Here is a 27,319-nt window from a genome sequence, read left to right as displayed (position 1 = left end):
ACTTTGGCTCATATGCATAATATATTGTATTTTGCTTCCATGTTACTGTATAAGTTCAAATTTTGAATCCGTTTCAGTATTGTATTCTATTGTATTGTACCCCCCGGCTGCACATGTAAAGCGTTTGTACATAGGGTAAATGAGCTAGTAAGGAGGCGTGCATCAGTGGCCAAGAGTGTGGTGCCCATCATTTTACGCTCCTTGTTCCAATTAAAATGCGCAATCCTGAAAGGGTAATTAGTTGAGAAACCCATTTTTTGGAACAAACTGCCTCTTTAGCATCAGTTTTAAAAAAATTTGAAAGTACCAACTTGCTCAAATTTCAAAAAAATATCAGTATCGGTCTTGTAAAAAATTCCTTTGAAAAGACAAATCTAAACATATCTTGCATGGAATAGCAAAATCCTTCCGCCCAAACTCCAAATTACCTTGTATTTTGTTGGTGCACTTAGACTAATATGGTTACCCTAGTAGTGGCGCTACCTAACTCTCAGGTAGTGGTCTTTGTAAGTTGAACTGTGAGGGGGTATGTATATTAAAATGTTAGGCAGTTTCTATGTTTAGCTAGTGAATGAAGAGAGCCTTTTTTTTCAGGTTAAGGTTTATCCATCGGGCTTTGACTGAAGACGTGCATTCAAGATACATAGTCTGCAGCCATGGTAAAGAGTAGTGCCATGCAATTCTTCAACCCTTCTTTATACGAGTCTCATAGTGTTGACGATGTAGCTAGTTTAGGTATTTTTGCTAGCAAGAGTTTAAGGGACTTGCTACAAAAACCCTCTAGAGGTTGCAGAGACTTTCATTGAAATATTTAATAGTGCGTCCAGACTCTCTTTCTTATCGCCACCCATCTGTATTTCAAGAGCTGTAATGTTTCTATTTGATTGAGGTGTTGGTCTTTCAAGTTCAGGATCTTTATCTTCTATGCCAGCACTTTTATTACTTCTATTGAATCTTCTCCTCAGTTCATGCTAATATGGAGAGAAGACCTCTGGTTACTACTTTTGCTTCCCTTTGTTACAAACATTGGATAGACTTGAACCATGAACTTGGAATTTCCTCTTTATGCTGTGTTAAAGTGCTTGGATGCTCCCTATTTATTGCTTCAATGCTTCTTTTAGTGCTTGGCTTCATTATGGCAGAATCTTCCCTGCATCTCTAGAGTTAGGACTGAAACTTAGTACACAGATCTTTGTATTGATGTACACCCATGCACCCATACACGGTGCACGTACATCAACACACACACACACAAAGAGAGAGAGAGAGAGAGAGAGAGAGAGAGAGTTTAAATAGAAGCACGTGTCAAATGCATAAAGCTCCAATATTTTTAGGACGTTCATCGTCCTTTAGTATATAGTCAAAAATTTGTAACGGTTACATAGAAAATATAACTATAAGAAGTTGTTTCTAATCCATTTCATTGCAAATAGCTAGCAAGCCGTTTCTGTCTTGTTTCCGTTTCATGTTCCATGTAACTATGGCGTCAAGTGATTAAAAAGATATTTGCTCATTAATAATCTTCTGGAAAAGATTATTTTCTCTCTTGCTTCAAGTTTTTTGTCAGAATATAACCCCCCCCCCACCCCCCCGAAAAAAAAAAAGAAAAAAAAAAAGAAAGAAAGTATTGCTACTGTTTACTAGTTCTATTTCAATATCTTCGTCTTCAAGGGCATAATCTTTTCTTTTTGTTGCTTCACTCTCAAGATCACCTCATAAAGCTATGCATTTTGATAATGAACTTATGCAGGTTATTGGAGGCATGCTGTTCGTGTTTTATCTTCCATTTGTAGCTCCAAAAAAGCAGTCAGCATCATTTGTGTTTCTCAATTTTGTAGAGTTTCCCAACAGTGCGAGCGTGCTTGATAAAGCATATGGCGTGATAATGTCGCTTCTCATCTCCCAATACTCTTTGTTTGGCTATGATGCGGCAGCACATTTGACTGAAGAAACCAAAGGAGCTGATATGAATGGCCCTATAGCTATTCTGTATAGCTTTGGTATGGTTTCACTTATTGGATGGGCTGTTATTCTGGTGCTTACATTCTGCATCCAGGTACGTGCAGTTGCTGGTTCATATTAAATGTCTTTGCTCTAAAAGCATCACTTGGATGTGTGTGTGTGTGTGTGTGCAAGTGCAAGTGCAAGTGCAAGTGCATATGTATGTTTCTAGCCATGCAAACTAAACCAGTATTTAGGCTGGGTCAGACGGCCTGGCGGAAAAAAACACATTGCTTGTGTGGGTAGATTTCATTGGTCGAGAAAAAAGCACCACTTTTCTAGCCCCCCCCCCCCCCGCAGAAGAAGCAGGTTTCCCTCGGCAATACACCCTGAACAAGCACATGTACGCTCACTAGTTTTCAAACCCACTGCAGCACATCTGCAGGCTGTCAATTTTCTTCCAGGGTATGTCAGAATCTTCCCTGCATCTCTAGAGTTAGGACTGAAACTTAGTACACAGATCTTTGTATTGATGTACACCCATGCACCCATACACGGTGCACGTACATCAACACACACACAAAGAGAGAGAGAGAGAGAGAGAGAGAGAGAGAGAGAGAGAGAGAGAGAGAGAGAGAGAGAGACAGAGAGAGAGAGAGACACAGTTTAAATAGAAGCACGTGTCAAATGCATAAAGCTCCAATATTTTTAGGACGTTCATCGTCCTTTAGTATATAGTCAAAAATTTGTAACGGTTACATAGAAAATATAACTATAAGAAGTTGTTTCTAATCCATTTCATTGCAAATAGCTAGCAAGCCGTTTCTGTCTTGTTTCCGTTTCCTGTTCCATGTAACTATGGCGTCAAGTGATTAAAAAGATATTTGCTCATTAATAATCTTCTGGAAAAGATTATTTTCTCTCTTGCTTCAAGTTTTTTGTCAAATATAACCCCCCCCCCACCCCCCGAAAAAAAAAAAGAAAAAAAAAAAGAAAGAAAGTATTGCTACTGTTTACTAGTTCTATTTCAATATCTTCGTCTTCAAGGGCATAATCTTTTCTTTTTGTTGCTTCACTCTCAAGATCACCTCATAAAGCTATGCATTTTGATAATGAACTTATGCAGGTTATTGGAGGCATGCTGTTCGTGTTTTATCTTCCATTTGTAGCTCCAAAAAAGCAGTCAGCATCATTTGTGTTTCTCAATTTTGTAGAGTTTCCCAACAGTGCGAGCGTGCCTGATAAAGCATATGGCGTGATAATGTCGCTTCTCATCTCCCAATACTCTTTGTTTGGCTATGATGCGGCAGCACATTTGACTGAAGAAACCAAAGGAGCTGATATGAATGGCCCTATAGCTATTCTGTATAGCCTTGGTATGGTTTCACTTCTTGGATGGGTTGTTATTCTGGTGCTTACATTCTGCATCCAGGTACGTGCAGTTGCTGGTTCATATTAAATGTCTTTGCTCTAAAAGCATCACTTGGATGTGTGTGTGTGTGTGTGTGCAAGTGCAAGTGCATATGTATGTTTCTAGCCATGCAAACTAAACCAGTATTTAGGCTGGGTCAGACAGCCTGGCGGAAAAAAACACATTGCTTGTGTGGGTAGATTTCATTGGTCGAGAAAAAAGCACCACTTTTCCAGCCCCCCCCCCCCTCCCCCTCCCCCGCAGAAGAAGCAGGTTTCCCTCGGCACTGAACAAGCACATGTACGCTCACTAGTTTTCAAACCCACTGCAGCACATCTGCAGGCTGTCAATTTTCTTCCAGGGTATGTCAGAAATATCTGCTGCTGCCGCCATGTTGTGTGAACACGGAATGGAGTTCACATATTCTAGGGCGAGTTCATTGTTCTCGACATTACTTGTAACAAATCTTAGCAAATGAATGTTTTTGGTTTCTTTTTGTGCATATCAGGCATTGAACCCACAACTTGGGCTTTAGCAAACGATGACTTAACCGATGCATGTAATGAGCCCCCCCTGCCAAGTCAATCACCTGGTTCATGGAGGAAGCTTATACACTTGAACTAATATGTACCATGCTCTTCCTTTTCATGCTTGATGCAAGCGTAACTCTCTAAACCTCTCCAAATAGACCCAGAGGTAGTGAGTATGAAGCTCTACTTTTAAACTAGTAACTTGGTAGTAGAGAGGGCCTCAATTGTATACAAAGATCTTGAATACCTATAACCTTGTAAACCTTGCTGTTAAAAGAGAGAAATTAGGCCACGAGAGTGGATCGCATGAATTGACAAACAAACACTTACTAGCTTCTTGATGAGGGCCTAAGTATGGTAAATGTAAGGAGTAAGCTTTTGGGACTCCATTAGAGCGACCATAGAAAGGGGCCTGCGCAGAAGGGAGGTTATGCATCCTCAGTATTTATAGGGAGCAAGTGCCAACATTCCAAGTGATGGGCTCTTTCTTGTGAAGGGGCTGAGGTGACTTAGTGGTGCGACTACTAGGAGAGGCGCTTGTGTCTCATTGAGCTGTGGCGGCAGAAAAAGGGACCTTGCCTGTGCCTTTAGTGCATTGTGCCTTCTTCAAAATGCTAAGCAGGACATTTTGAAGAAGCCTCACTCAAAGAACAAAAACAAAGCCAAAGAGACTCCTGCAACGACTACTCCTCGAAAAAGGCAAAGAGAAGACCAAAGAGGAAGGTACCTGCACCAAAGCTATTTATCTCACTCGTTCTCCTCAACCTCTCTACATTACATGATCTCATAGAAAGAACACACAGCCTCATGTTTTATGAGGTTTCATTTTTGGCTTTCTCAAGTCATTGCTCTAGGGTTACTCTTTCTCCCCCTCATCTCCCTCTTTGTATGTGTTTGTAGCCACAACTCTTGGGGGGTTCATTAAATATAAAACCTTTACTTCGTGTAACAAAACAACGTGTATCTTTATACAGATAGGCATGCTCTTTCTGTGATGGTATGTAGCTTTTGATCATAAGGTAGAGCCTCTTTCTGAGAACTGCTAGAACATTGATGGTCATGTAGGTGTATGCTTTTGCGCGGGATGGAGGCCTGCCCTACTCTTCTATATGGAAAAAAATCCATCCCAAAAGGAAAGTACCCACAAATGCAGTGTGGCTTTGTATAGTAATATCTATATTGATGGGTCTGCCCATACTAAAGGTGAAGGTGCTCTTTACAGCAATTAGCTCCATATATACAGTACGGTGGGTTGGATCTCATGCAGTAGCATTGTGGGCGCGCGCACAAGTACCTCCGAAGGGATTCCAGCCTGGAAGATTTCATTTGGGCAAGGCAGGGCGGGGAGTGTGCTGGATTGCTGTAGTTTGGGTCTGCTACACTTGTGCCGTTTTCCTGCTGCCCACGCGATATCCTTTACAATGGGGTAACTTCAACTATGCGCCCATTACTGTCTTTCTTGTCATGTCCTTCAGCTTGCTTTGGTGGGTTTGGGATGCTAGACATTGGTTTAAGGGACCTCTTCCTAACATTGCATGACTACACAAAATGGCAACTCTTACTGAGTCTTTGTACCACATCTTCAGTTGGGTACCACCTATGTCGGCAGATATTGAGATGTGACCGGGGTCGTCTCACTAATGGAACATCTCACTTGAACAGGGTCATTTTCTTGCGACATCTCTAAACTTGGCTAATCGTTCCCTATGCTCCAAAACAGCTTTCTAAACATGCTGAAAAGTAACAATGGCCTATATAAGAAGAGTGGAGTGTGAGAGAGAGAGCGCACCTAACCCACTACTAAATGCACTCTCTTCATAGAAACAGAAATAGGAAAACAATTGTTAAGTCTCTCCCACTATGGCGTACATACACATAAGTACCGCATTTTATGGAAATAGGCAAGCAATTGTCCAATGTCAACAGTCTCACTATAGCCTACATTAACAATGCTTGGTTAGTGCCCCTCTTTGTAAGAAGCAGGAAGAAAGCTATCATTTAGTTCCCATGTGGTGTTGGTCGACAAGCTTATTTAATAATCTGCGATTGCTCTGAAGAATTCCATGTTTCACAAAGGCCTTATGTAGGCCAAAAAGTTATTCTATTGGTCTCGATGAAATATAACAACATTAAAATCAAAACGCCCTTTTGCTCTACTTGCATCGGCTCAAGAGAAATTTAGCATGCACAAACAATAGCACTTTGGTAAGGTATGTCCTCAAGGTTGCTCGCTTGTAAGTGACGTTACACGTGTGTTCTCTAAGCTAATCAAAGTACAAAGCATTAAAAACAATATTGAAATTGAATATGGAACAAGCCTTGAGAATCTCAAATACAAGAACAACAGGAATATGTGTTGGAACAATTATGATGAATTTTACTCAGGAGTACAGCACAAGTAAAACATGCACTTGTCTACTTTTAAATGAGGAAGCCTCACAGCAAACGACTATTCATACGTGAGAAGGTAAAGCAAAAGGACCTCTAGTGTCCCTTCCTCATAATGATCACAACCACGTGGCAATTGGCGAAGGCAGGAAGCCACGGTGGGAGCAGCTTTCCGGCTGTTGACTTGGCATTGACCTGAGCTACTACAGTGGGTATTACCATCAGTAAAGTCTAGGATTTCTCGGGCTGAGATCTGGACCTTGACAGTAATGCACTGACCAGAAAGTTGAACTTGTGCCACATTGATACAATTAAGTGATGTACACAATTTCGAGCATGATAACACAGTTGTCTTATCCCAGAGTGCTCTTAAGGATTTTGGCAGGAATCCCAAGGAATGGCATTTTCAACCTTGGCTTGTTTGCCTGTTCACGATGCTAGCGAGTTGCTACATGCAATAAAACCTAACCATTAAGAAAATACACCTCAGATCTGAGCTTCATTTTACCACTTCCACTCTATTTTTTGTTTTTCTCTGCCCTCAACTGGCATTTTCAGTCTTGACATGAAGCTGAGACAACACTCTTCTTGAATATTGCCTACAACCCTTCGACACATAATGGTACTTGTCTTATCCCCGAGTGCTCTTAAGGTGCCAAAATCCCAAGGAATGGCATTTTCAACCTTGGCTTGTTTGCATGTTCACGATGCTAGCGAGTTGCTACATGCAATAAAACCCAACCAGTAAGAAAATACACCTCAGATCTGAGCTTCATTTTACCACGTCCACTCTATTTTTTGTTTTTCTCTGCCCTCAACTGGCATTTTTAGTCTTGACATGAAGCTGAGACAACACTCTTCCTGAATATTGCCTACAACCCTTCGACACATAATGGTACGCTAAAGTGCAAGCAGTCCTTTCCATGCACATGCAAACCCTTTCTCTAAAACTTAGCCTTCACTGCAAATGCTTTTATCGGACATATAAAGGCTTTACACATTTGGCAATTTGGGCTTTTACATCATCCCTGCACACAAAATGTGTACTCTCCTGCCAGTCACCATGCGGTTACAGGGAATGGTCTCACTAACGGACTATTCCTTGCATGTTCGGGCTTGAGTGGTGCATAAATTTGTGCATATAATGAATGGATCGATCAATCCCTTTGTCCCACCTCTCATTAAATACGACTAATATAGTGTACATTATAAATGAGGGTTAAGGTATACAGTCTTGACAAGTACGTCTGGATATGAGCGGAGCTGAGGGAGCCACTGCTCAATCTTTCAATCCCTCCTCGATCTCTCGATTATGTCGGGCTTTGATCTCTGTTATGTCTCTGAGGTAGAGCCATTGTGCTCTGTGTCTTCTGCTACCTGTAAGGCCCTCTGTTCATTGATGCTAGACTAATCAACCACTCGACCTGCACATCTTTTTTAACTTCAAGCAAATATTCGTGAGAACAAAGATCATCCTACCCTATCTAACAATTATAGCTTCAAAAGTACTAGTTGATGACATATTTTCCCTGAGCCCATTGCATCAGATTCATTAAAATGGTAGAAAAGTACAGCTTCTGGATGTAGAGTTCGGAGTCCTGCGAGGCGAGAATGAATTACTGAGTAAACTAACCGATACAAAATTGTTTGGATAATGTACATCTCAAAGAAAGTAAATAGATACAACGGCTGGCTACAATAGGTGTCAAAATGCTTCTTGCACCAACCCTGTGTCTCTTTCAACCAACACTTCCCTCCGTATACCTCTTTACAAAAATATGAGAGCCCCTATCAACTTCTTCAGCACTTGAGAGAAAAATTGCCCCACCTACCCAGCCTAATCATGATGTAAAACTGATACAAGAATTCACCTCAACCTACATGTAGATTACAGCACCCCAGGCTGTTTACAAACAGTGGCCCGGTTGTCCTGCAGCCACAGCTCATTCCATTACTGCAAAACGGACAAGCATGAATTTATTAGATGAACACAAACGCTAAGTATTAATGCACCTCTCTCTCTCTCTCTCTCTCTCTCTCTCTCTCTCTCTCTCTCTCTCTCTCTCTCCCCTCTCTCTCTCTCTCTCTCTCTCTCTCTTCCCCCCCCCCCCCCCTCTCAAAGGAATCTATTACTTGAAAGTCCCCCAGATCACTTTCTATGACCAAGCAAAAGCATAACCCAGCCTGAGCAGCCAAACCAACGCAACGGTGTCCACACTGTAAGCCTCCTGCATTCTTTGACCACACTATCAGGGTGCTGTGGCAATCGGCAATCCACAACCCTCCAAACTTACAAGGTGACCTGCATACGATAGGAAATCACAAAAGAGTTCCCCCTTGCCCAATCACAGCCTCCATAAGCCTTGCAAAGTGGCACCCCAAAGACGAGGGAAACCAAGAAAGAACAAGCAGCAGCAACAACCGCTTCCAGGACATGGCGTTGCAAAGTCATGTAAAGATATGACAACAGCTCTCTCTCTCTCTCTCTCCTCTCTCTCTCTCTCTCTCTCTCTCTCTCTCTCTCTCTCTCTCTCTCTCTCTCTCTCTCTCTCAAGGTCAATGTTACAGCCCCAATGTATCACGACTTGGGGGAAATCTGGGGGGGGTTCATGCCTCATACATTACACCACATATGTTGCCCCCGACTACAAAATCATCTTCTTCCCCAAACGAAGGAATCACACCCAATGCTCGAGCCCATCCATTTCTCTCTCTCTTGCTTATTGCGTAGAATAAAGCAAAGTCAAAAAGCTGCCGCAAAAAGCGTCGCAATTCACGGGCTTCCGTACGGCATGCCATGTCGTCATTTCAGCGGGCAGTGTGTGTGTGTGTACCGAGCAGCCACATCACCTGTTTGTGACATACCCCCCTCTTGAAAGCATTGTAATCGCCCTCGATTACGCTTGCAAAACAGACAGAGGCCATAAACTGTCTTAGGAGACACTGACTGTTAGTACCGACGCACTAGGAACACATATCTAGCACATGTACCAATCGACCGTCACATCACTTGACATCACATGACAAATCACATTCAACCTTCATTTGTATCTCAGACCATGATTTATCAGCAACGTATTTAGCAATCGCATCTAGATCCACTCACGACCTCACAGATGCCCGATTGACTAATCCTTATTGCAACCATGTCTATCGAGATCATTCAGACCAAAATGTTGCAATCATTTCATCTATCAATTCCTGCACTTAAAGAAGTCAAGAACAAATCAATATCATATTATAGAGAATTCCAATTCATAAAGTCATACAGCAGAATACTGTTAGCTCACAGTATCCCTGAAACTCAACGAGACATCAGTGACTTTAATATCAAAAATCGAGGCAATCTGTTGACAAAGGAGTGGAGCGACTCCCCAATTGTGCATACCCGCTGCACCAGATTCTACCCAAGCTGAGTTCAGGGTTCCATCTAGAATAGACTATGGTAATCCAAATGCTTCAAGGTAAAGATTCACAATCTAAGGAGTATCTGCTAGGTCCTCCTCCTCAATCCACTTTGCATCCAATGCAGGATAGTTCTTGAATTTAACCAAAAACCGCCTTATCACTTGACCCTTAATCTTTCTGTCTTTATGTGCCAATATTTGTTCTGGAACAAGGATCTCCTCGTTTTCTTCCACTTCGGGTTGCTCATCAGGCTCCCCATCTTCCGGCACATCGCCTTTAAAAGGCTTCAAGAGACTCACATGAAAAGCATTGTGAATTCTCGAAGTATTGGGTAGCTTCAGTGTCACAAACTGCTGACGTATCAAAGCCTAAAGAATGGAGCCAACTTACAAATGCCGACCGAGGGGCCTAAACCCTAAGAAAAACAAGTAACAGAAGAAGAAGTCCTACCAACTTATGGGGACCCCGTCCGATGGAGTCCCAAGTGACATAAAAAATTAAAATAAAGCAAGACATACGTAAAAACTGATGACGTGGCAAATTTTCAAAATTGCACTGGTATCGCATACTAAGCTTTGGAAAAAGCCTCTCCTTTCCCTCTCTTTCTCAGGCGTGCCTTCTCAAAATGTAAGAGCACCCAATCGGTCTCCTTCAATTTCAAATCGCGACGATGGCGATCTGCTACCTTTTTCTGTCTTTCTTGAGATTTCTGCAAAGCCTCGCAGACCTTGGTAAAAGTCGTGTGCAAGTCACGCGTGTACTTATCGACTTCAAAAATCTTGTCTTTCGTGCTTAGGAAGGGTGGAACCTTCGTAGCACCTTCAATAATCTCAAATGGCGCCTTCCCCGTCGAAGAGTGTACCGTGTTATTGTAGGCAAATTCCACCAAAGATAAATACTTTTCCTATTGAGTCTCGGATCACTTATAAATCTGTACCACTAAATTGGCAATCTCAAATTGCCCGTCAGTCTGCGGGTGGAATGATGACAAGAACTACAACCGCATGCCAATGTTCTCCCAAATAGCCTTCCAAAACAAGCTCATGAATCTAGGGTCCCTGTCGGAGACAATCGTCTCGAGCATGCCATGTAATCTAAAGATTTGGGCCACAAACAGTCTCGCTACGTGATCCGGCTTGACTGTTTTCTTCACAGGAATGAAATGAGCTTGCTTGCTAAATCTGTCAATAACAGTCCAGATACCATCGTGACCACTTTGTGTTCTCAGAAAATCAAAAATGAAATCCATTGCAATACTTTCCTAGGGGCGGGTGGGTATGGGCAAAGGTTGTAACAATCCCTGTGCTTTATGCCTGTCAAACTTGACCTTTTGGCATACCAAGCAACTTCGTACAAAATCGTCCACTCCTTATTGAGTCTCAGCCAAAAGAAGTATCTCTCTACACCTTTCAAGTGGTAGTAATGCTGGGGTGACCCGTAAAAGGTGGACAGTGGCATTCGGTCATAACCTTTTCCCTCAACGGCTGTGTAACGCACAACATGGTTTTCCTCATCAAGTAGCCATCCCGAATGGAATATCCCACTACTATCTCCCCATTCTGTATCCGAGTGAAAGTATCTGCAAAATTTGTATCTGTGGCATACTGATCGACCATATCCTCGAAGCTCCTATGATGTATCGCGGAAATAGCCAGAACCAACGGCTTCCGGGACAAAGCATCTGCCACCAAATTCTTTTGTCCCTGCACACGGACAATCTGGAAGTGAAACTGTGACAAAATGTTCGCCCACCGCATCTGCTTTTGTTGGGTTAAAGGCCCAAATGACCCCTTTTATGTACATTTTTAAAGGTTACTAACCTTTGGCCAAGTTCACATTGAACTTGGCCACTAACTTAAAAATGGTCCTATACTTTTAATAAAGGGAATGTGAGCCAATTTGCTCACTTCCTCATTCCCCTCAAAAATGTGTAGCGCTCTCCCTCTCTGCTATTTCGTTCCCTAGCGCTTCACCTCTTCAGTCACATTGCCTCTGCTCCAAGCCTCAAGGCCTGCACATCTCCTTGTGCTCTATCACTTGCACACATTGCTGTGCGCTCATCAACTGGTATCAGAGCTAAATTAGGGTTTGCTTCCAAACCTACAAACCCTGATTTTCAACCAAGGAGGTCAACTTTCACGCGAGATTTTGCAATTTTATCGCCAAAGGACTCGTCCCCGCACACTAGAGGGCTCCCGGCAAGTCAAATTGACCTAAAACAGGCTGAAATTAGGTCAATTAAGGTGTGGGAACATCTTTACTAGGTCCCCGCTACCCGAAAACAAAGAAATTGCCGAAAAACAGGTCCCAAAACAGGTGTTTTCAGCAAATTTTAGATTTACGCAGGTTTTTGTAAGTGTTTTTTTTATGCATCTACATTGAGGGAAGTGCAAATTGATGCAATTTATGTACATTTCACAAGTTTTGGCTATGTATGACCATTTGTGGCTCAATCTTCTGCAATTTGATGCTACAAATTGGGGCTTTTGCTCATACATGCTTCTAAAGGCTGTGCATTAGCCTCATGTATGTTCTGTGAGACTAAAAACAACTAAAATTGTTGTTTTTGAGCACAAGTTCACTCCCTGAAATTTCCTGCGCATAAATTTCAGAAATTGTTTTTTGTGCTTAAATCCACCCATTTTGCGCCAAATTGCTCCTGTGACCATTTGGAGCTGTAGTGCACACTTCTGTGAGGTTATACTCCGGTTTTTGTGCATTTTGCCAAAAAATTCAGTGTATTAGCCCTCTTATTCGTGCAACTAGGGCCTCATCTTCTTCGGATGTGAAGAATCTCTTCGAGATTAGGAGGTTCGATGGAACAGGTTTCAACCTTTGTAAAGACAGGATCCAAGGAATCCTATTTCTTAAGGATTGTGAAGGGGCACTTGAACAAATAAAGCCACAAAATATATCCGACGAAGCATGGGTTAGCCTGAACAGGAAGGCAATTACAGTTACGTACATAAAAATGGCCATGACCGATGAGACGGTCATTGATTCGAAAGGTCTCACAAATGCTTTTGATGTATAGGAGAAGTTAAAGGCGATGTATGAGAATACAGCGCTTGTCAACCAAGTGCATTTGATGCGAAAACTTGTTGGCATGCAACTAGATGAGTCCAAGAGCGCTAGGGAGCACTTGTCGTTGTTTACAAGTACTTTGTCGCAGTTACAAGATTCAGATTTGTCTCCTTTTGATGACAAGCTCAAAGCTATCTTCTTGCTTATGACCTTACCTGATTCATGGAAACATTGGTGGTTTCATTGTCGAATAACCCCAATTTGACCTGATGGTGTTAGGGGTTCTATCTTGAACGAGAAAATCAGGAGAAAAGCAGATGGAGAGGGAGGCAGCTCTGCCAACATGGTTAGAGGCAGGACAGAGAACAAGAATGTCTATGCACAAAGGAGTAAGAGTAAGAGTAAGGAAAGGGGAAATGCTAGCAAAGGCAAGGGTGATGTGACTTGCTATGAATAGAAGCTTGTATGGGCTGAAACAATCATGTAGACAATGGTACAAGAAGTTTGACCGCTTCATGCTCAAACATGGTTACAAAAGAAGCCATGCAGACCATTGTTTGTATACCAAACTGATGAGGATGGCAGCCCTATCATTCTTGTGCTCTATGTGGATGATATGTTGATAGCTGCAAAGAAAACAAGCAATGTTGATGCTCTTAAAGGGAAGCTGAAATCTGTATTTTCAATGAAAGACCTTGGGGCAGCTGAACATATACTTGGAGTGCGTGTTACAAGGCAAAGGGACCAGCGCATATTGTATTTGTCGCAAGAAAAGTACATTGAAAAGGTGCTGGACAGATTTAACATGGCTGAAGCAAAGCCTCTTGGCGTGCCATTACAACCATATGTCAAAATCTCTAAGGATGATTGCCCCAAGTCAAAGGAAGAAGCCAATGACATGCCAAGTGTGCCTTACGCTTCAGCTTGTGGTTCACTTATGTATGCTATGGTTGCTACTAGGCCTGACATAGCCCATGCAGTGGAAGTTGTGAGCCGGTTTATGGCTAGGCCAGGCAGGTTGCATTAGGGTGCAGTGAAGTCCATTATGAGGTACTTGAAAGAGACTAAAAACAAATGCCTCTGCTATGGTCAAGGACCATTGGATTTGAAGGGATTTTGTGACTCTGACATGGCTGGTGATGTGGATACACCGAAATCCACAAGTGGCTATGTGTTTACTCTTGCAGGAGGTGCTGTTTCATGGTGTTCTAGATTGCAAAAGATCGTTGCATTGTCTACTATAGAGGCTGAATATATTTCAGCCATTGAGGCTTCCAAAGAAACCATTTGGTTAGTACGTCTATGCAGTGAATTTGGTTTGCCTAACAATGCACCTATGCTTGGATGTGATAGCCAGAGTGCCATAAGCCTGGCAAAGAATGCCATGTTTCATGCACGCACAAAGCATATTGATGTGCGGTATCACTTCATTCGAGAAGTGCTTGAGGATGGCCTTATCACATTGGTTAAGGTCCATACATCACAAAATTCAGCAGATGCTCTCACTAAGTGCTTACCCAAAGCACAACATTAACTCTGCATACAGATGGTGGGAGTCACGTAGCTTAAAGACGTCATTTATGCCTTTAAGTGGGAGGTTGTTGGGTTAAAGGCCCAAATGACCCCTTTTATGTACATTTTTAAAGGTTACCAACCTTTGGCCAAGTTCAATGTGAACTTGGCCACTAACTTAAAAATGGTCCTATACTTTTAATAAAGGGAATGTGAGCCAATTTGCTCACTTACTCATTCCCCTCAAAAACGTGTAGCGCTCTCCCTCTCTCTGCTATTTCGTTCCCTAGCGCTTCGCCTCTGCAGCACATTGCCTCCGCTCCAAGCCTCAAGGCCTGCACATCTCCTCGTGCTCTATCACTTGCACACACTGCTGCGCGCTCATCAGCTTTTCCGATAGCTGCTTCTGTGACAAGTAGTAGTGTAAACTCTGATGGTCTGTGAAGACAGTAAAATCCGCTCCGAGTAGGTAATGTCGCCACTGAGTAAGAGCATGGATAACCGCCAACAGCTCTTTCTCATAAATCTGTGCTGTTAATTCCGGGCTTGAGGACAATTGGCTCTGTAAGCAATGACATGGCCTTCTTGCATTAAGACCGCACCCAGACTACGACCACAAGCATCACAATATACTTCAAATGACTTTTGCAAGTCTGGCAAAGTCAGTTTCCCCGCACCCAGACTACGACCACAAGCATCACAATATGCTTCAAATGACTTCTGCAAGTCTGGCAAAGTCAAAACTGGTCCAGTAGTCAATTTCTCTTTCAATGTTTGAAAGGCAGTCACCTCTATGGGTCCCCACGAGAAAGGGACTCCTTTCTGCATCAACAAATACAAAGGGGAAGCAACCTTTGCAAACTTTCTAATGAACCGCCTGTAGTACGAACACAAGCCCAAGAAGCTTCTAACTTCATGGATATTCGTCAAATTGGGCCAATCACGGATAGTCTCTATCTTGGCCGGGTCCATCTGCACTTCTGCTGCTCAAACAATGTGTCCCAAAAAGTGTATCTTGGGTAGAAAAAAATCACTTTTCTTCGCATTAATCACCAACTTGTGATCTCGTAATGCCTGAAAGACCTGTAGTAGATGTTCTCTATGTTCTGCCTCATCCTTGGAGTAAACAATGATGTCGTCAAAGAAAGTGCCAACAAATAGTCTGTACTCTCAAAAAATGATATCTATCATTGGTTAAATGTTGCTAGAGCATTAGTTAGGCCAAAAGGCATCACCAATAACTCAAATAACCCGAAAGTCATCCGAAAAGCTGTCTTGTAGACATCTCCCGGCGCGATTTGGATCTTATGATATCTGCTCTTCAAATCGATCCTACTAAAACAGAGGATCCCTGTAGTCGGTATATCATTGATCCTAGGAATCGGAAATCTGTTCTTGATGGTGATTTTGTTGAGAGCTCTATAATCGATGCACATTCTCCAAGGTCTATCTTTCTTCAAAACCAACAACACTGGTGAAGTACTAGGCTGGACAAGACTCTTTTCCAAGAGGTCTTACATTTGGTTCATAATTTCTTCTAGGCTCAGCTCACACGGTAAGGTGGCCGGTTCGGTGGTGTGCTTCCAGGTATCAGATCAATAGTATGATCCTCAGGACGAGCAGGTGGTAACTAGCCTGGCAGGCCCTCTGAAAAGAAATCGGCATGATTGTGGAGGAAATCTTGGCGTTCTTTATCAAGTTCAGACATATTTGTCCTATTCTCATTGTTCAACTCTCTCAAAAAGATTGAGTAAACAAACAGACTGGATTTCATTAATTTTGAAACAACTGAAGCCGATACAATAGGGAGAGACTCGCCCTTAAGTTTTACATCAAGTACAATAGTTCACCCCTTCTCTGTAGTCAAAGTTGCTTTTCTCGCCCAATAGTCGACCACGGCGTTGTTCTTATGGTACCAGAGAATTCCCAAGAGGACATCACAACCTTCCAAGGGCATTATGTAGAAGTCCTCATGCCCCAAATACCCCTGACAATGCAACCGAAATTTGCCAATGACAGGTGGAACGGCTATGTCCCTGCCAGGTGCCGCTAGAACTGCCTCTGCTAGTGGTCCCATCCGATCGGGTGTGATCTTGAGCCGCATCGCCAATTCAGGTGAAATGATGTTGGCCTTGGCTCCTCCATGAAAGAAAATCAGGGTTTCTTGGTCTTTCACTTTGCCCCAAGCTCGGCAAAGTTCTGTACTCTCGTCAATCGTGCTTGGGTCAATACCCATGCAAGCTGGAACCAGTCATGCTTTCATCTTGCCTTTTCGTCCACGTTCCTCAGCTGCTTTCGAACCCTCTGGCCTGTCTTCATCCTTGTCGTTTTGTCCTTTCGGTGCCTTTTTAGGGCACTTCGCGGAGATATGCGCAGTTTCCCCGCATCCAAAGCACTTCCCCTCTTTGATGTAAAGAGCTCTCTCTTCGAGTCGTGCATCCTTTTCTTTCTTTTTTGGGTTGCTCTTCCTCTTTCTACTTTCATTGTTCGAAGTCTGTTCGGTCCTTTGTGACATGATTTCATCTGTGGGGTAGGTCAACTGCCTGAATGAATTGAACACACCCCATTTCGCATGACTCGTCAGTTCTGAATGGAATCTGACTTTTGCTCTAAGCAGTGATTTCAGATCTCTGTAGGAAGTGCCAAGGTAAACCGCTCAACCTGTCCTTTGAACGAGATCTTCTTAAATGAAGAGGCTGGTAGAAAAGAGCTCCAAAATTTCTTGCAATATGCGTCCAATGTATCCTTCGTGGTCATCCGAAGATGGTTCCAAGCAATTCGTATGTCGCGTTTATACTCCCGCGTCAACCAAGAAGAAATAAAAAACCTTTTAGATTTCAGCCACCAAGTTCGAGCATTTCCCTTGAAGTAAGAAGTAGCCCTCCGAATCTTGGAGTGCTCTAAGTAACGCCCTCCAGAGAAAGCTATGTCAAACTGCTGTATGAAGACCAAAGCCTTCAAAGCATCTCGATATCCAGAAAACGTGTCAAATTTAATTGACTGTCCACCTTCTTTAAACTCTCGGACTTTCTTTCTTTTATCCTCCAAAAAGTCATATTGGTTGGCTTTATAAAAATTCTTCTTCTTTGCATAAAAGCTGTTGTCGTTAGAGTCCGAACTATCTGAAGACGAGTCCTCTGTAGAACTGTCAACAACTGGGCGAGATTTAGACTTCTTTGCCTTTTTCTTGCCCTTTCCGAAGCGTTGCTTTTTTGCTTCTCTTTTTCCCTTTTTTGTCTTGTTCGTTCGAGTCAGAGGAGCTAGAAGAACTGTCAAAAGAACAAGAAGAAGAAGAACTGGGTACTCCTTCAAATCGCACATGCTTCTTCTGCTTTCTTGCCGAGGCAAATGTAGACTCACGACCCAAATAACCCAGGAAGTCAGTGCCTTTCTTTTGCTTTTTGTCGTGCTTTTCGGCTTTGTTCTTCGCGTCAAAAACCTGAGGAATCCGTGTATCAACCACCTCTTCTAATTCTTGCTCTGTAAACATCCTTGGAGAAGGAGGTTTCTTGAGTGCCGGTTTGAGGGGTGGTTCTGTGGTTTGCCGCCACTGTGAATGCACCTCGTCGAAGGAGATCTGGGTCATAAATTTTGCAAATTTCGGGTCCTTCGCAAAATTTAGCATCATCTTTGTTGCATCGTCGATCAATCATCGACGCTCCATCTCTTCAAGCTCCACCTGAGTCTCTCACTTGCTGCAGGATGCCACCCCTCTGCCGGCAATTACTGGTTGATCCCTGCCTGCCAGGCCCTTGCACGCGCTTAGAGAGGAGTTCCTATCAGATTGCTGCTCGTTGACATTTTAGCCCTGCCTCCGGATTGTTTTCTCACAGCCCTCCTATTGCAGGCATTTTGCAGTGTCTATCATCAGGCTATTCGCTGTGAGGATATGCTAGTTGTATGCTGATGTGAAGAGGTGTGCATTGATCTCCTTCGGCTTTATGTTGATGTGAAGAGGTGTGCTTTGGCCTCTCTTGGCTGCGAGCAAGGGACACCTTAGCCTTAAGCACTTTGGCAACAATCGCAGGAAACTCCTTGTGCACAACAGGGGCCGTTACGATGGAGGTCATGAGCGCTTCACCAGTTTGCAAGTTCCGTACGAAGGCGACCTTCATGCTTACAAACAAGCGGATAACACAAGTGGAAAGGGAAATAAAGCAATGGAAAGCAGAGATGGAAGGATGGTGGAAGGAGAAGGCCAACCTTCTTCAAATGTTTCTCAACGAAGGCACGCAATGGAAGAAGGAGAAAGAGGACCTGCACGTAGAGATACAAGCACTTAAGGCGGATTCACAAGCACTCAAAGAAGAGGTCTCAGCCTCAAACGAGAGCTTGCTGATAGAGCAAGCGATTGACTAGAGGAAGGTGAATTCTAGCCCTCAGTGATAGATGAAATCAAGGTCATCAAGGAACAGGTACGGATGATCAAAGAGGAAGAAAAACAGAATGGGGCAAAGACGTCTTCGTGGGTGAATGTAATCACAAAGACACAAAAGAAGGCGGATGAGACCGAGAAATGGATAGAAGTCGCTAAGAAAGGGAAAGGGAAAGAACCCACGTCTATCCCCACTCCTACAAACATCAACATACTTTAGAAGAAGAGCAACGAAGGAAGACTAGAGCTTTGCACATACGAATAACCAGTCTAAAAGACCGAGATGACGTCGAAGGGGAAGTCGAAGAACTTCTCCGCATGATGGGTAGTGAGGCTACTCATACAAAGGCATGGAGGGTAGGGAAGAAGACACAAGGAAATGGGGAGACTTCAAAAGAAAGAGCTCTAATCATGCGCTTCCCATCCATGGAGGCAAAGGACTTCTTGAAGAAGCGTCTTACAGTAAAGAAAACGGGTATATTCCTTGGAGATGACCTCACACTCACACAACTTGCTCAAATGAAAGAAGTTATGCCCGAAATAATGACAGCTCAAGAGAAGGGGAAAGTGGCCCTCTACAGGATGGACGAGTGGTTATTCTGGAGAAGCGCCCTGCATGACGGTGCGAGACCTGTGGGACCACACTCAGAGTGGCCACATGGAATTGTAATGGATCTTTGCGCCTTGATGTAGGGGCCTTTGAGGATAGTTTCACACGGAGAGACATCATTTTCTACTCTGAGACGCATCAGACCCCGAGGCAATCCATGCCCCATGTGAGCGGATACAGTTGGGAGACAACTTGCAGACAAGAGACTCCATCAGAGCGCAAAGGATGAGGTTATGAGGAGTGGCAGTCTTATTCAGGGAGGAGCTACAGTCTCTGATACATATAGGTCGGAGGGATGAGCATGCTAGGTACATGCGGGTGAGACTGAAGGCAGAGACATGCAGATATCTCTACATCGCTATTTGCTATTTCCCTCCTAGTACGTCAGTGTATGCATCACCTGGAGGACTATCCCCCTTCTCTATTTTAGATGATGATATATGGGAGTTTTCCAGAGATGGCGACATTATTATCCCCCAGGGGATTTCGATGCTAGGACTGCCCATCACCATATAGTATTCTATGATACCTCAGAGGAGTTGATGCAAGAGCTTGATATTACAGAAATGGGCGTGTCTAGATTATCACAGAATGAGGAGCACATTGAGTATGGCAGATACTTGATTGATATGGGGACTGCACATGGATTGGCCATTTTGAATGGCCTACAAAGATTCCCTGCAGACAGCTGGTGGTTTTACATGCTTTCCACATATGCATGGCGCTAGTACAGTAGATTATGTTATGGCTCCACCAGGACTCATTCCTTCCTTTCAGGGTTTCGTGGTGGGAACTAGGCCGGTTGGGGTAGCAGTCGATCATGCTATCTTGTCTTTCACTCTATCGTTCCAGTTCAACACAACTCCATTGGGAGAGGCCTCCACACATACTCGGTATACCTTCACGAGGGAGACGGATCACGTATACACTGATCAGATATACAGGCAGCTATGCACTCAGGAGCCAGGACGACCACTAAATGAGCTCACTCAGATTCTGACAGAGACGCTACGTGATGCAGCATCAGAGGCATATCCCCACAACCAGCCTACACGCAGACGATCTGGGAGCATGCCTCAGAACAGTTGGTATGATGAGGAGTGTAGAGAGACGAGGATCAGATTACAAAGAGAGGTGCTCATGGGTACTACTACACATAGACAATCACGGATTATCTTCCACCGCCTAGTGAGACGAAAGAAGAGGGCTTACCTATCTCAATTAGAGCGTGATTTGTATTAGTTGTTTATGAGTCATGACTCTAGTGAGGCATGGATGCTTTTCAATGAGCACTCTCCACCGCCAGCCATCACTTCCACAGAGACATGGGGGGAATATGCTACATCTCTCTATACAGCATCGGGGCAGCCACCTTTGCCTAACCCTCCAGAGGCATGCGCAAAAACATATACTTTCTTTACTGCTAAGAGGGTAAGGAAAGCCATTGACAAGATGAAGACAGGAAGAGCACAGGATCATGATGGTCTGGTAGCAGAGCACTTTATCCATGCCAGAGATATGCTTGCAGAGCCTCTTGCTATGATGTTTAATAGAGCCATGTATGAGGGTTTCCTTGAGACTTGGAGTATATCCACTATTGCGCCTATCTTCAAGTCGGGAGATCCTATGCTTCCTCGGAATTACTGAATCATCATGGTTGGTCACACTCTGGCTAGGCTATATGCATCAATTCTTGAGCATGAGTTGAGTGGATGGGCAGAGAGAGAGGGCATACAGGCAGCAGGACAGGCAGGGTTCAGGAGAGGTTTCTCCACTCTTGACTAGATTTTGACACTCAGAGCCATTATTGAGGAGGATAGACACCATGGCAGGAGGATATATTGTAGCTTTGTGGATTTCCGCAAAGAGCCGGACTCATACACAGATTGCAAGACATGGGGGTGCCCACAGAGTTGATCTGGGGGATCTTAGCTTGATACCGGACAGTGGTAGGACAAGTACGCACTACTCAGGGCATGTCCGACATGGTTCACTCCACCATTGGGGTGAAGCAGGGTGGTCCCCTATCTCCGACACTCTTATATATGTAGATGAGTTTTCAGATTATGTACATACAGAGGGTGATAGAGGTGCTCAGCTTGCAAGGACATGCATTCCGCTGCTATTATATGCTCATGATATTGTGCTGATGTCCAATTCTCCAGAGGGGATGCAGCGTCATTTGGATGCATTGCATGTATTTGCACGGGAAAGTGGATTGTCTGGGAACCTTGGTAAGACCAAGGTAATGGTGTTTAACACCACAGCGCAGTGGGTAAGGAGGCCCCCACTTTTACATATGGTCGAGAGACTGTGGAGTATGCAAATACATATACTTATCTTGGGGCAGTTTTCAATGGTCCAGTATTTTCCCTGAGATGTGCAGCGGATACACGATTGACCAGAGCCTATGCAGCACTGGGGAGACTTGAGAGGATATGTTCGCAGGTTCAGTTCCAGGAACCTCGGACAAAGCTTTGGCTCTTTGACACTTTGATCACTTCGGTCATGCTGTACAGAGTGGAGATATGGGGCCCCTCAGTTGATCATCATAGCAGAGCTGGCAGTACTGATGGATGGAGATGTATGGAGAAGCCCTTAGTGTGTATGATTTCTCGAATGACTAGGGCCAAGGCATCAGTACCACATGACATTGTTAGGGCCGAGCTCGCTGCTCCTCAACTGGTAGTGGAGGCACTCACTCCATCAGTTTCATGTATGCATAGCACTTGGGCTCTCCTTAGAGACAGATATGCTCGATCAGCACTAGAGTCTTCGCGACAGCTGGCATTGCAGGGAGATAGATCATGTTGGTATGCAAAGATGGCATCTTGGTCTCAGTTACATGCCTTTGGTATGGACCGGCTACCCCCATTTCCGTACTCTCTGGATGCATCCTCCATCTCCCTCACTAGGGCAGAGGTTACCAGGCTCATCAGACATGACTTGATTCAGTTGGATACGAAGAGGACATGGATACAACTGAAACCGGCCCGTAGGGCGGTAGGCGTTGGCTTTCACCCGAAATTCTTTCCTTTAGACACACACGCACTTTGCAAAGAGAACCTGCGACGAGAATTAACACTTAATCGCACACACGGCTCGGAAGCTAGAATGCACCGAGCAAACGCCGACAACCTATAGGCCCCAAAATTGGCGCCCCTTTCGGTATTTCTTTATTCTTTAGGAGGGTAAATTACAAGGTAAGGTCCTGGGAATCCTTCACGTGTATCCACCTAGATACCATTTGCTTTGGCCAAATTTCAGCAACATAACAACCCCAAAACTTGCGCGAAACCAATTCCCCTGCTAAAACTCACTTGCACTGGCGTATACCCTCTGTTTCCTGCCCAAAAACAGTAAATTCAGCACGCTGTATTTACTGGTTTTTGCCCTGTTTTCAGCCCCAAATAGTCCCCTAACTGTCCTCTGCCAGTGGGGCACGATTCCCAATGGTCCCGACGTCCGTATGGCTGAAAAACAGTGAATTTACAGCGCATACACAGTGCTGATTTTGCACCTGTACGGTGAGGTTATGACCATCACCAGTGCCTGCTTTGGAGTAGCAGTTAGCTACCCCTGTTCCTGCTCAAGGAGGCTCTTGCCTCAGCACAAAAGCATGAACCCACACAACTGTACATCAGTCAAATGAGGAGCCCTCTTGTGGGGCATCACATAACTGCACGTAGGGAGAGAGAGCAATGTGTAGTGTGCAGGTCATCACTCCTAGCACCACATTGTACATAGAGGGAAAGGAAGCACTCCATAGCTCTTAACTTGTGACAGGTTCTCAATGAAGCATCCCCCAAGCATAAATCGAGCGTCCCCTCTTCTGCCCTTAACCTGTAATGCATCTGTGAACAAATAGATGCAAAAAGGGGAAGATTTCCATGGCTGCCAAAACTAGTCCTGTAAACACGCATCTGATGCCTTCCAATGCTGAAAATGAGCTCCTTGGACCTAGGCAAAGTCCTGGGAAGCTCAAAAATGGAGAGAAATGGCTGAAAATCAAAGTTAACAACCTCCAAAACTGCTCCCAAAAGTCAGTTACGGGTTCTCTTCTCCCAAACTTGGTAAATTGACCAAAAAGTGCCACTTGGCACTCATACATGCAATTTCCCCGCATTGGGCTTCCTGCTTAAAAATCTCTCAACTGGTGCATCAGTTGACTTTGCAACAAAGTAATAAAATGTTCCCTTGGTCATACTGAAGGTAATGACGCAAACAAATTTCACGGCCCAAAATAGCAGTTCCCTCATTTTTAGGAGATGCTTCCGTCGGGCTCCCGCTGGTCTTCTGACCATCTATCCTCATTGGGACCGCATCCAAAAGTGCAATATGACCCAACTGTCGGATACTTTCTGTTGGTGATCCCACCTTGACTTTATGCCTTTATTGAGTTCACTTCCTAGTATCCACCAACTTGCTAAGTGCAACGGGGGGACCTACATGATCTTGCTCTGAGCCTAGACATCCTCTTACCATACGAATTCCAGTGCCGACCACTTCCTGTCTGCGGGTGAATCTACCGTTCACATTGGCCATACAATGTCCGACCGTTTGCTACTTCAAAAAGAGTGTCTCGAAACAAATAAAATAAACCCCATTGGAAAGAAACCAACAACCAAGGTTAGCAGTTGCCACATCTCTGTCACATACAACCTACACATGAGCTAGGTATGAAGATGACTTTCTATAGAGAGCATCTTCTCCAACTCACAGAAGATGGTTTTGTGATCAGACCAGGATACATGGATACTCATGGATACGATGTGCTATTGATCAGATACGCACATCCTCACATCAGCTAGAGATCGAGACAGGCAGATTTAGAGGAGTACCCGCTAAGTACAAGATTTGTCAGTGTGCCAAATAGAGCCAAAGACAGAGCTACATTACATATGTAACTGCCCACTATACTATGAGATACAAGGCCGCTTTCGCTATCTATTCAGAGAGGGCTTTGGGCCACTTTCTAGAGTCATGAGATACCAGGATCAGAGATGCCTCGGATTATACTCACTCGAAATTCGCAAACACAGAGAGGACCTCTTGAAGAGGGGCACATAGAGAGATCCAGCGACAGCGAAAGATTACAGATTTCTTTCAGTCACAGACAGAGGAGTTCGAGCAGCCCCCACAACATAACAATATCAGAGGCACCAAAGGCATACTGCTTGATCGGGCGGTAGAGTTGGGGCGGTGTCACGTGACACATCCAACCCTATGTGTCCGTGGACAAACTACTCCTTAACAGGGTTCCCGTCAGTCCAGTCAGTTTAGATTAGAAGTGATCTGGCACTTTTGTGAGTCTATTTGTAGACCGTGCATGCCCAGTCACTTAGTGTAGATGCATATCCTCTGGTTGCACACCGCATAAGCATTTCCATCAGATTCCATCAGAGTCAGTTTGGGGATTTTTCAAGTGACTTTATCCTATTTTTCCCTATTTTTAACATTTTTCACTTATTTATTAAGTGACTTTTGTTGGGAACTCAGTAGGGCAAATTGGGTAAGTTAATATATAAGCAAACCCAAGTTAGCACAATTGGGCAGATGAGCAAAGAGCACAGCAAGCTTCCCCAAGCAACTGGTGCTCCCTCCCTCTCTCAACAAGGACCTCGTCAAGCCGCTTGGTGAGGCCACCCCCTTCATGCCCTAGCGTTTTGGGATCGCCTACCTTCCTTCATGCCCTGGCGTTTCCTTCTCCAACAACCATCGCCCTCAAGCATCACTGCTTGGCGTTTTTCCCCGCGACAACCAATCCCAGCCATTAGCATTTTTGGATCGCTAGCCATCTGCAACTTCAGCGTTTTACCTCAGAAAATTCAGCATTGAAAACGCAGCTTGGACAGTGATTTACAGCAGGTAATTCAGCCCCTAAAATGCAGCTTTGCCTTGCAATTCATCAGCGTTTTCAGCCTACGACAGTGACCCCAAAAACGCAGCCAGATAGAGACAGATCCTCAGCGTTTTTGCCACCGCATGACCCCCCACAAAACCAGTGATTTTCAGCCATAAAAACAGCAGTAATTCAGTCTTTTTCAGCCTCCCAAAGTGGTGCAGATTCTCAGCCAATACCCCTTTGTGGACAGCAGATAGAAGAGCATCGAATTCAGTCTTAAAGTCTTTATCGTCGTCATCGACATAGTCCCCGTTTGCATCAGCCCATGCATCATCATTGTACACCTTTGTGCAATCAAAAGTAGACCACTCTCGCCGACGAGAGTGGAGCCTTTGGAGGAGGGTTTTACAAACTCTCGGGTGTCGTATCTCTCTTCTCTCTTTCTCTTAGTCTCATACACTTGCACGCACAATATCCACTCACTTTGTTCGTGATCATAGCACTCTCCATAAAGACGGAAGGCTCTCTCCTTCCCTAAGAACTAAAAGGAACCTTGAGCAAATATAGATCACTAATCTTGAGAAAATACAACATTCTTTCCGCTACACCTTACATTGGTATCAGAGCTTTGGAAGTGTTCTGTACTACTCAAGGGAAGAACCACAAGAACCACAAGAATTTTTTTGCTTGTTGCGGTCGCACGAACCCAAGTTCGCTTGGGCGTGTCAATTCCTAATCGTGTTTTGTTGAGGAGTGACAGGAATCCCAAGAAAGAAGGGCTTGTCCAGCCTCCCCTTGTGTCTCTTTTCACTCATTGAGAGCGGACCGTGCACTTAGCGGCCGGCCAATCGACGCGAGGTGGGAAAAAGCAACCTTGGTGTGAGCGCAAGGCCGCCAAGGGGTGCGCCCACAGAAAGGAGTAGAACTCAGGTGAAGAGAAGATCCTTCTCCAACGCGATTTGCAAGCGAAAGAAAACCTCAAGAACCTCAAGAACCCAAGATTCTCAAGAATCAAGAACCTCAAGACCCTCAAGAACCCAAGTGCCTTGCGAACTTAAGAACCCAAGATCATAGTGCATGGTCGTCACCCGAAGCGGAATGGATACTTCGCATACAGGTGATGAGTATGAGAGAGGCGACGAAGAATCTTCCCTACCAGGAGATGATTTCTACAACCCTCCCCCTTGGCCATCTACGCCACCAAGTGCACCAAACCCTATGGAAGCAATGGTCAAGCAGATGATGGCCATGATGGATAGACAAGAAGAAAATCGTCTTGCTCAGGACCGTGAGCGCGACGAAAGAAACGCAAAACTTGCCGCACAACAAGAAGACAATCGCCTTGCTTTAGAACGCGAGCGCAACGAACGTAAAGAAAGGAAACAACAAAGGAAGGCGGACGAGGCGGCAAGAAACGCGGCCTTGGAGGCCGATCGTAGGGCTCAAAGATTGGCTTTGGAGACCGAGCGTGAAGCTCAAAGAGAGCTACGCACTCAAGAATTGCTTCGACAAGCGCTAGCCTCGAAAATCGAACCACCCAAAGACCGTGGGAGTTCCTCAAGTGGTGCAAGCCACGATGCGGACTCCAACAACCCAGTCATCGAAAAGTTGACGTTCAGTAAGTATGACGGTAAGATGGATGCTACGGTTATTCATTCTTGGTTGCATCAATTTAATGCTTATTTTGCGACAACTAAGAAAACAGGCAATAACAAAGTTTTGACGACAGCTATATACCTTGCCGGTGATGCCATTAATTGGTACCATGCATGGCAAGAGGCACAGCTAGCCGTGCACCTCGAGGAAGCCGACGGATTCACGTCCCTTTCCTTCAATTGGGTTGATTTCCAAGACAAGCTCAAGGCGCGGTTTATGCCACCTCAGTACCTTGCACGATTGAAGGACGATTGGCGCGCTCTCAAGCAAAACGGTATGCCGGTTATGTCTTTCTCTAATCGTGTTTTGCAGCTAGGCACTCAATTACGCAAATCGGATGCCGAGCGCAAGGAGGCTTTTCTTTACGGATTGGACGAGTATATCAAGTATGATGTCGAGGTACTTGATCCAATCGATCTCAACAAAGCGGTAGCAATTGCTCTCGCCCACGAGATGAAGCACAACAAAGAAAAGCCTAAGGAAAACAAGATTTCTCAAGGAACCCCGCAGAATTCTCACAACACACAAAATGGTAAGAATGGAAAGAATGGTAATTCTTCTAGCCCTTCTTCCTCTAATTCCTCGGAAAAGAACTCTAATAATGAATCTAAGGGTAAAG

General features: G+C 44.3%; 2 protein-coding genes and 2 pseudogenes across 2 annotated transcripts in view; 3 read left to right on the top strand and 1 right to left on the bottom strand.

The window, feature by feature from the left end:
* The first annotated feature begins 585 nt into the window (after positions 1–585).
* LOC147433900 (amino-acid permease BAT1 homolog pseudogene) lies at positions 586–2,555 on the top strand (annotated as a pseudogene).
* Positions 2,556–2,975: 420 nt separating this feature from the next.
* On the top strand, positions 2,976–3,400 carry LOC147433899 (amino-acid permease BAT1 homolog pseudogene; annotated as a pseudogene).
* Positions 3,401–3,716: 316 nt separating this feature from the next.
* On the top strand, positions 3,717–5,616 carry LOC147433898 (amino-acid permease BAT1 homolog). Its single transcript, XM_086489552.1, has 4 exons — positions 3,717–3,750; positions 3,861–3,911; positions 4,857–4,879; positions 4,948–5,616. The coding sequence occupies exons 1-4, from the start codon at positions 3,717–3,719 to the stop codon at positions 5,419–5,421; spliced, it is 582 nt and encodes a 193-aa protein (XP_086345678.1). The 3' UTR covers positions 5,422–5,616.
* Positions 5,617–7,992: 2,376 nt separating this feature from the next.
* Positions 7,993–27,319, bottom strand: part of LOC147433897 (amino-acid permease BAT1 homolog) — a 53,480-nt gene continuing 34,153 nt past the window's right edge. Inside the window, exon 5 of the mRNA XM_086489840.1 lies at positions 7,993–8,224. Within this exon, the coding sequence (XP_086345966.1) occupies positions 8,222–8,224 (3 nt within the window). The 3' untranslated portion in view covers positions 7,993–8,221. The remainder of the gene's footprint in view (positions 8,225–27,319) is intronic.

Source organism: Adiantum capillus-veneris, chromosome 19 (genome assembly GCF_014529385.1).
Source record: "Adiantum capillus-veneris isolate H3 chromosome 19, ASM1452938v2, whole genome shotgun sequence".
In the NCBI taxonomy this organism is placed as follows: domain Eukaryota; kingdom Viridiplantae; phylum Streptophyta; class Polypodiopsida; order Polypodiales; family Pteridaceae; genus Adiantum; species Adiantum capillus-veneris.
The sequence above is the reverse complement of the archived record's forward strand: the minus strand, read 5'-3'. Positions and strand labels throughout refer to the sequence as shown.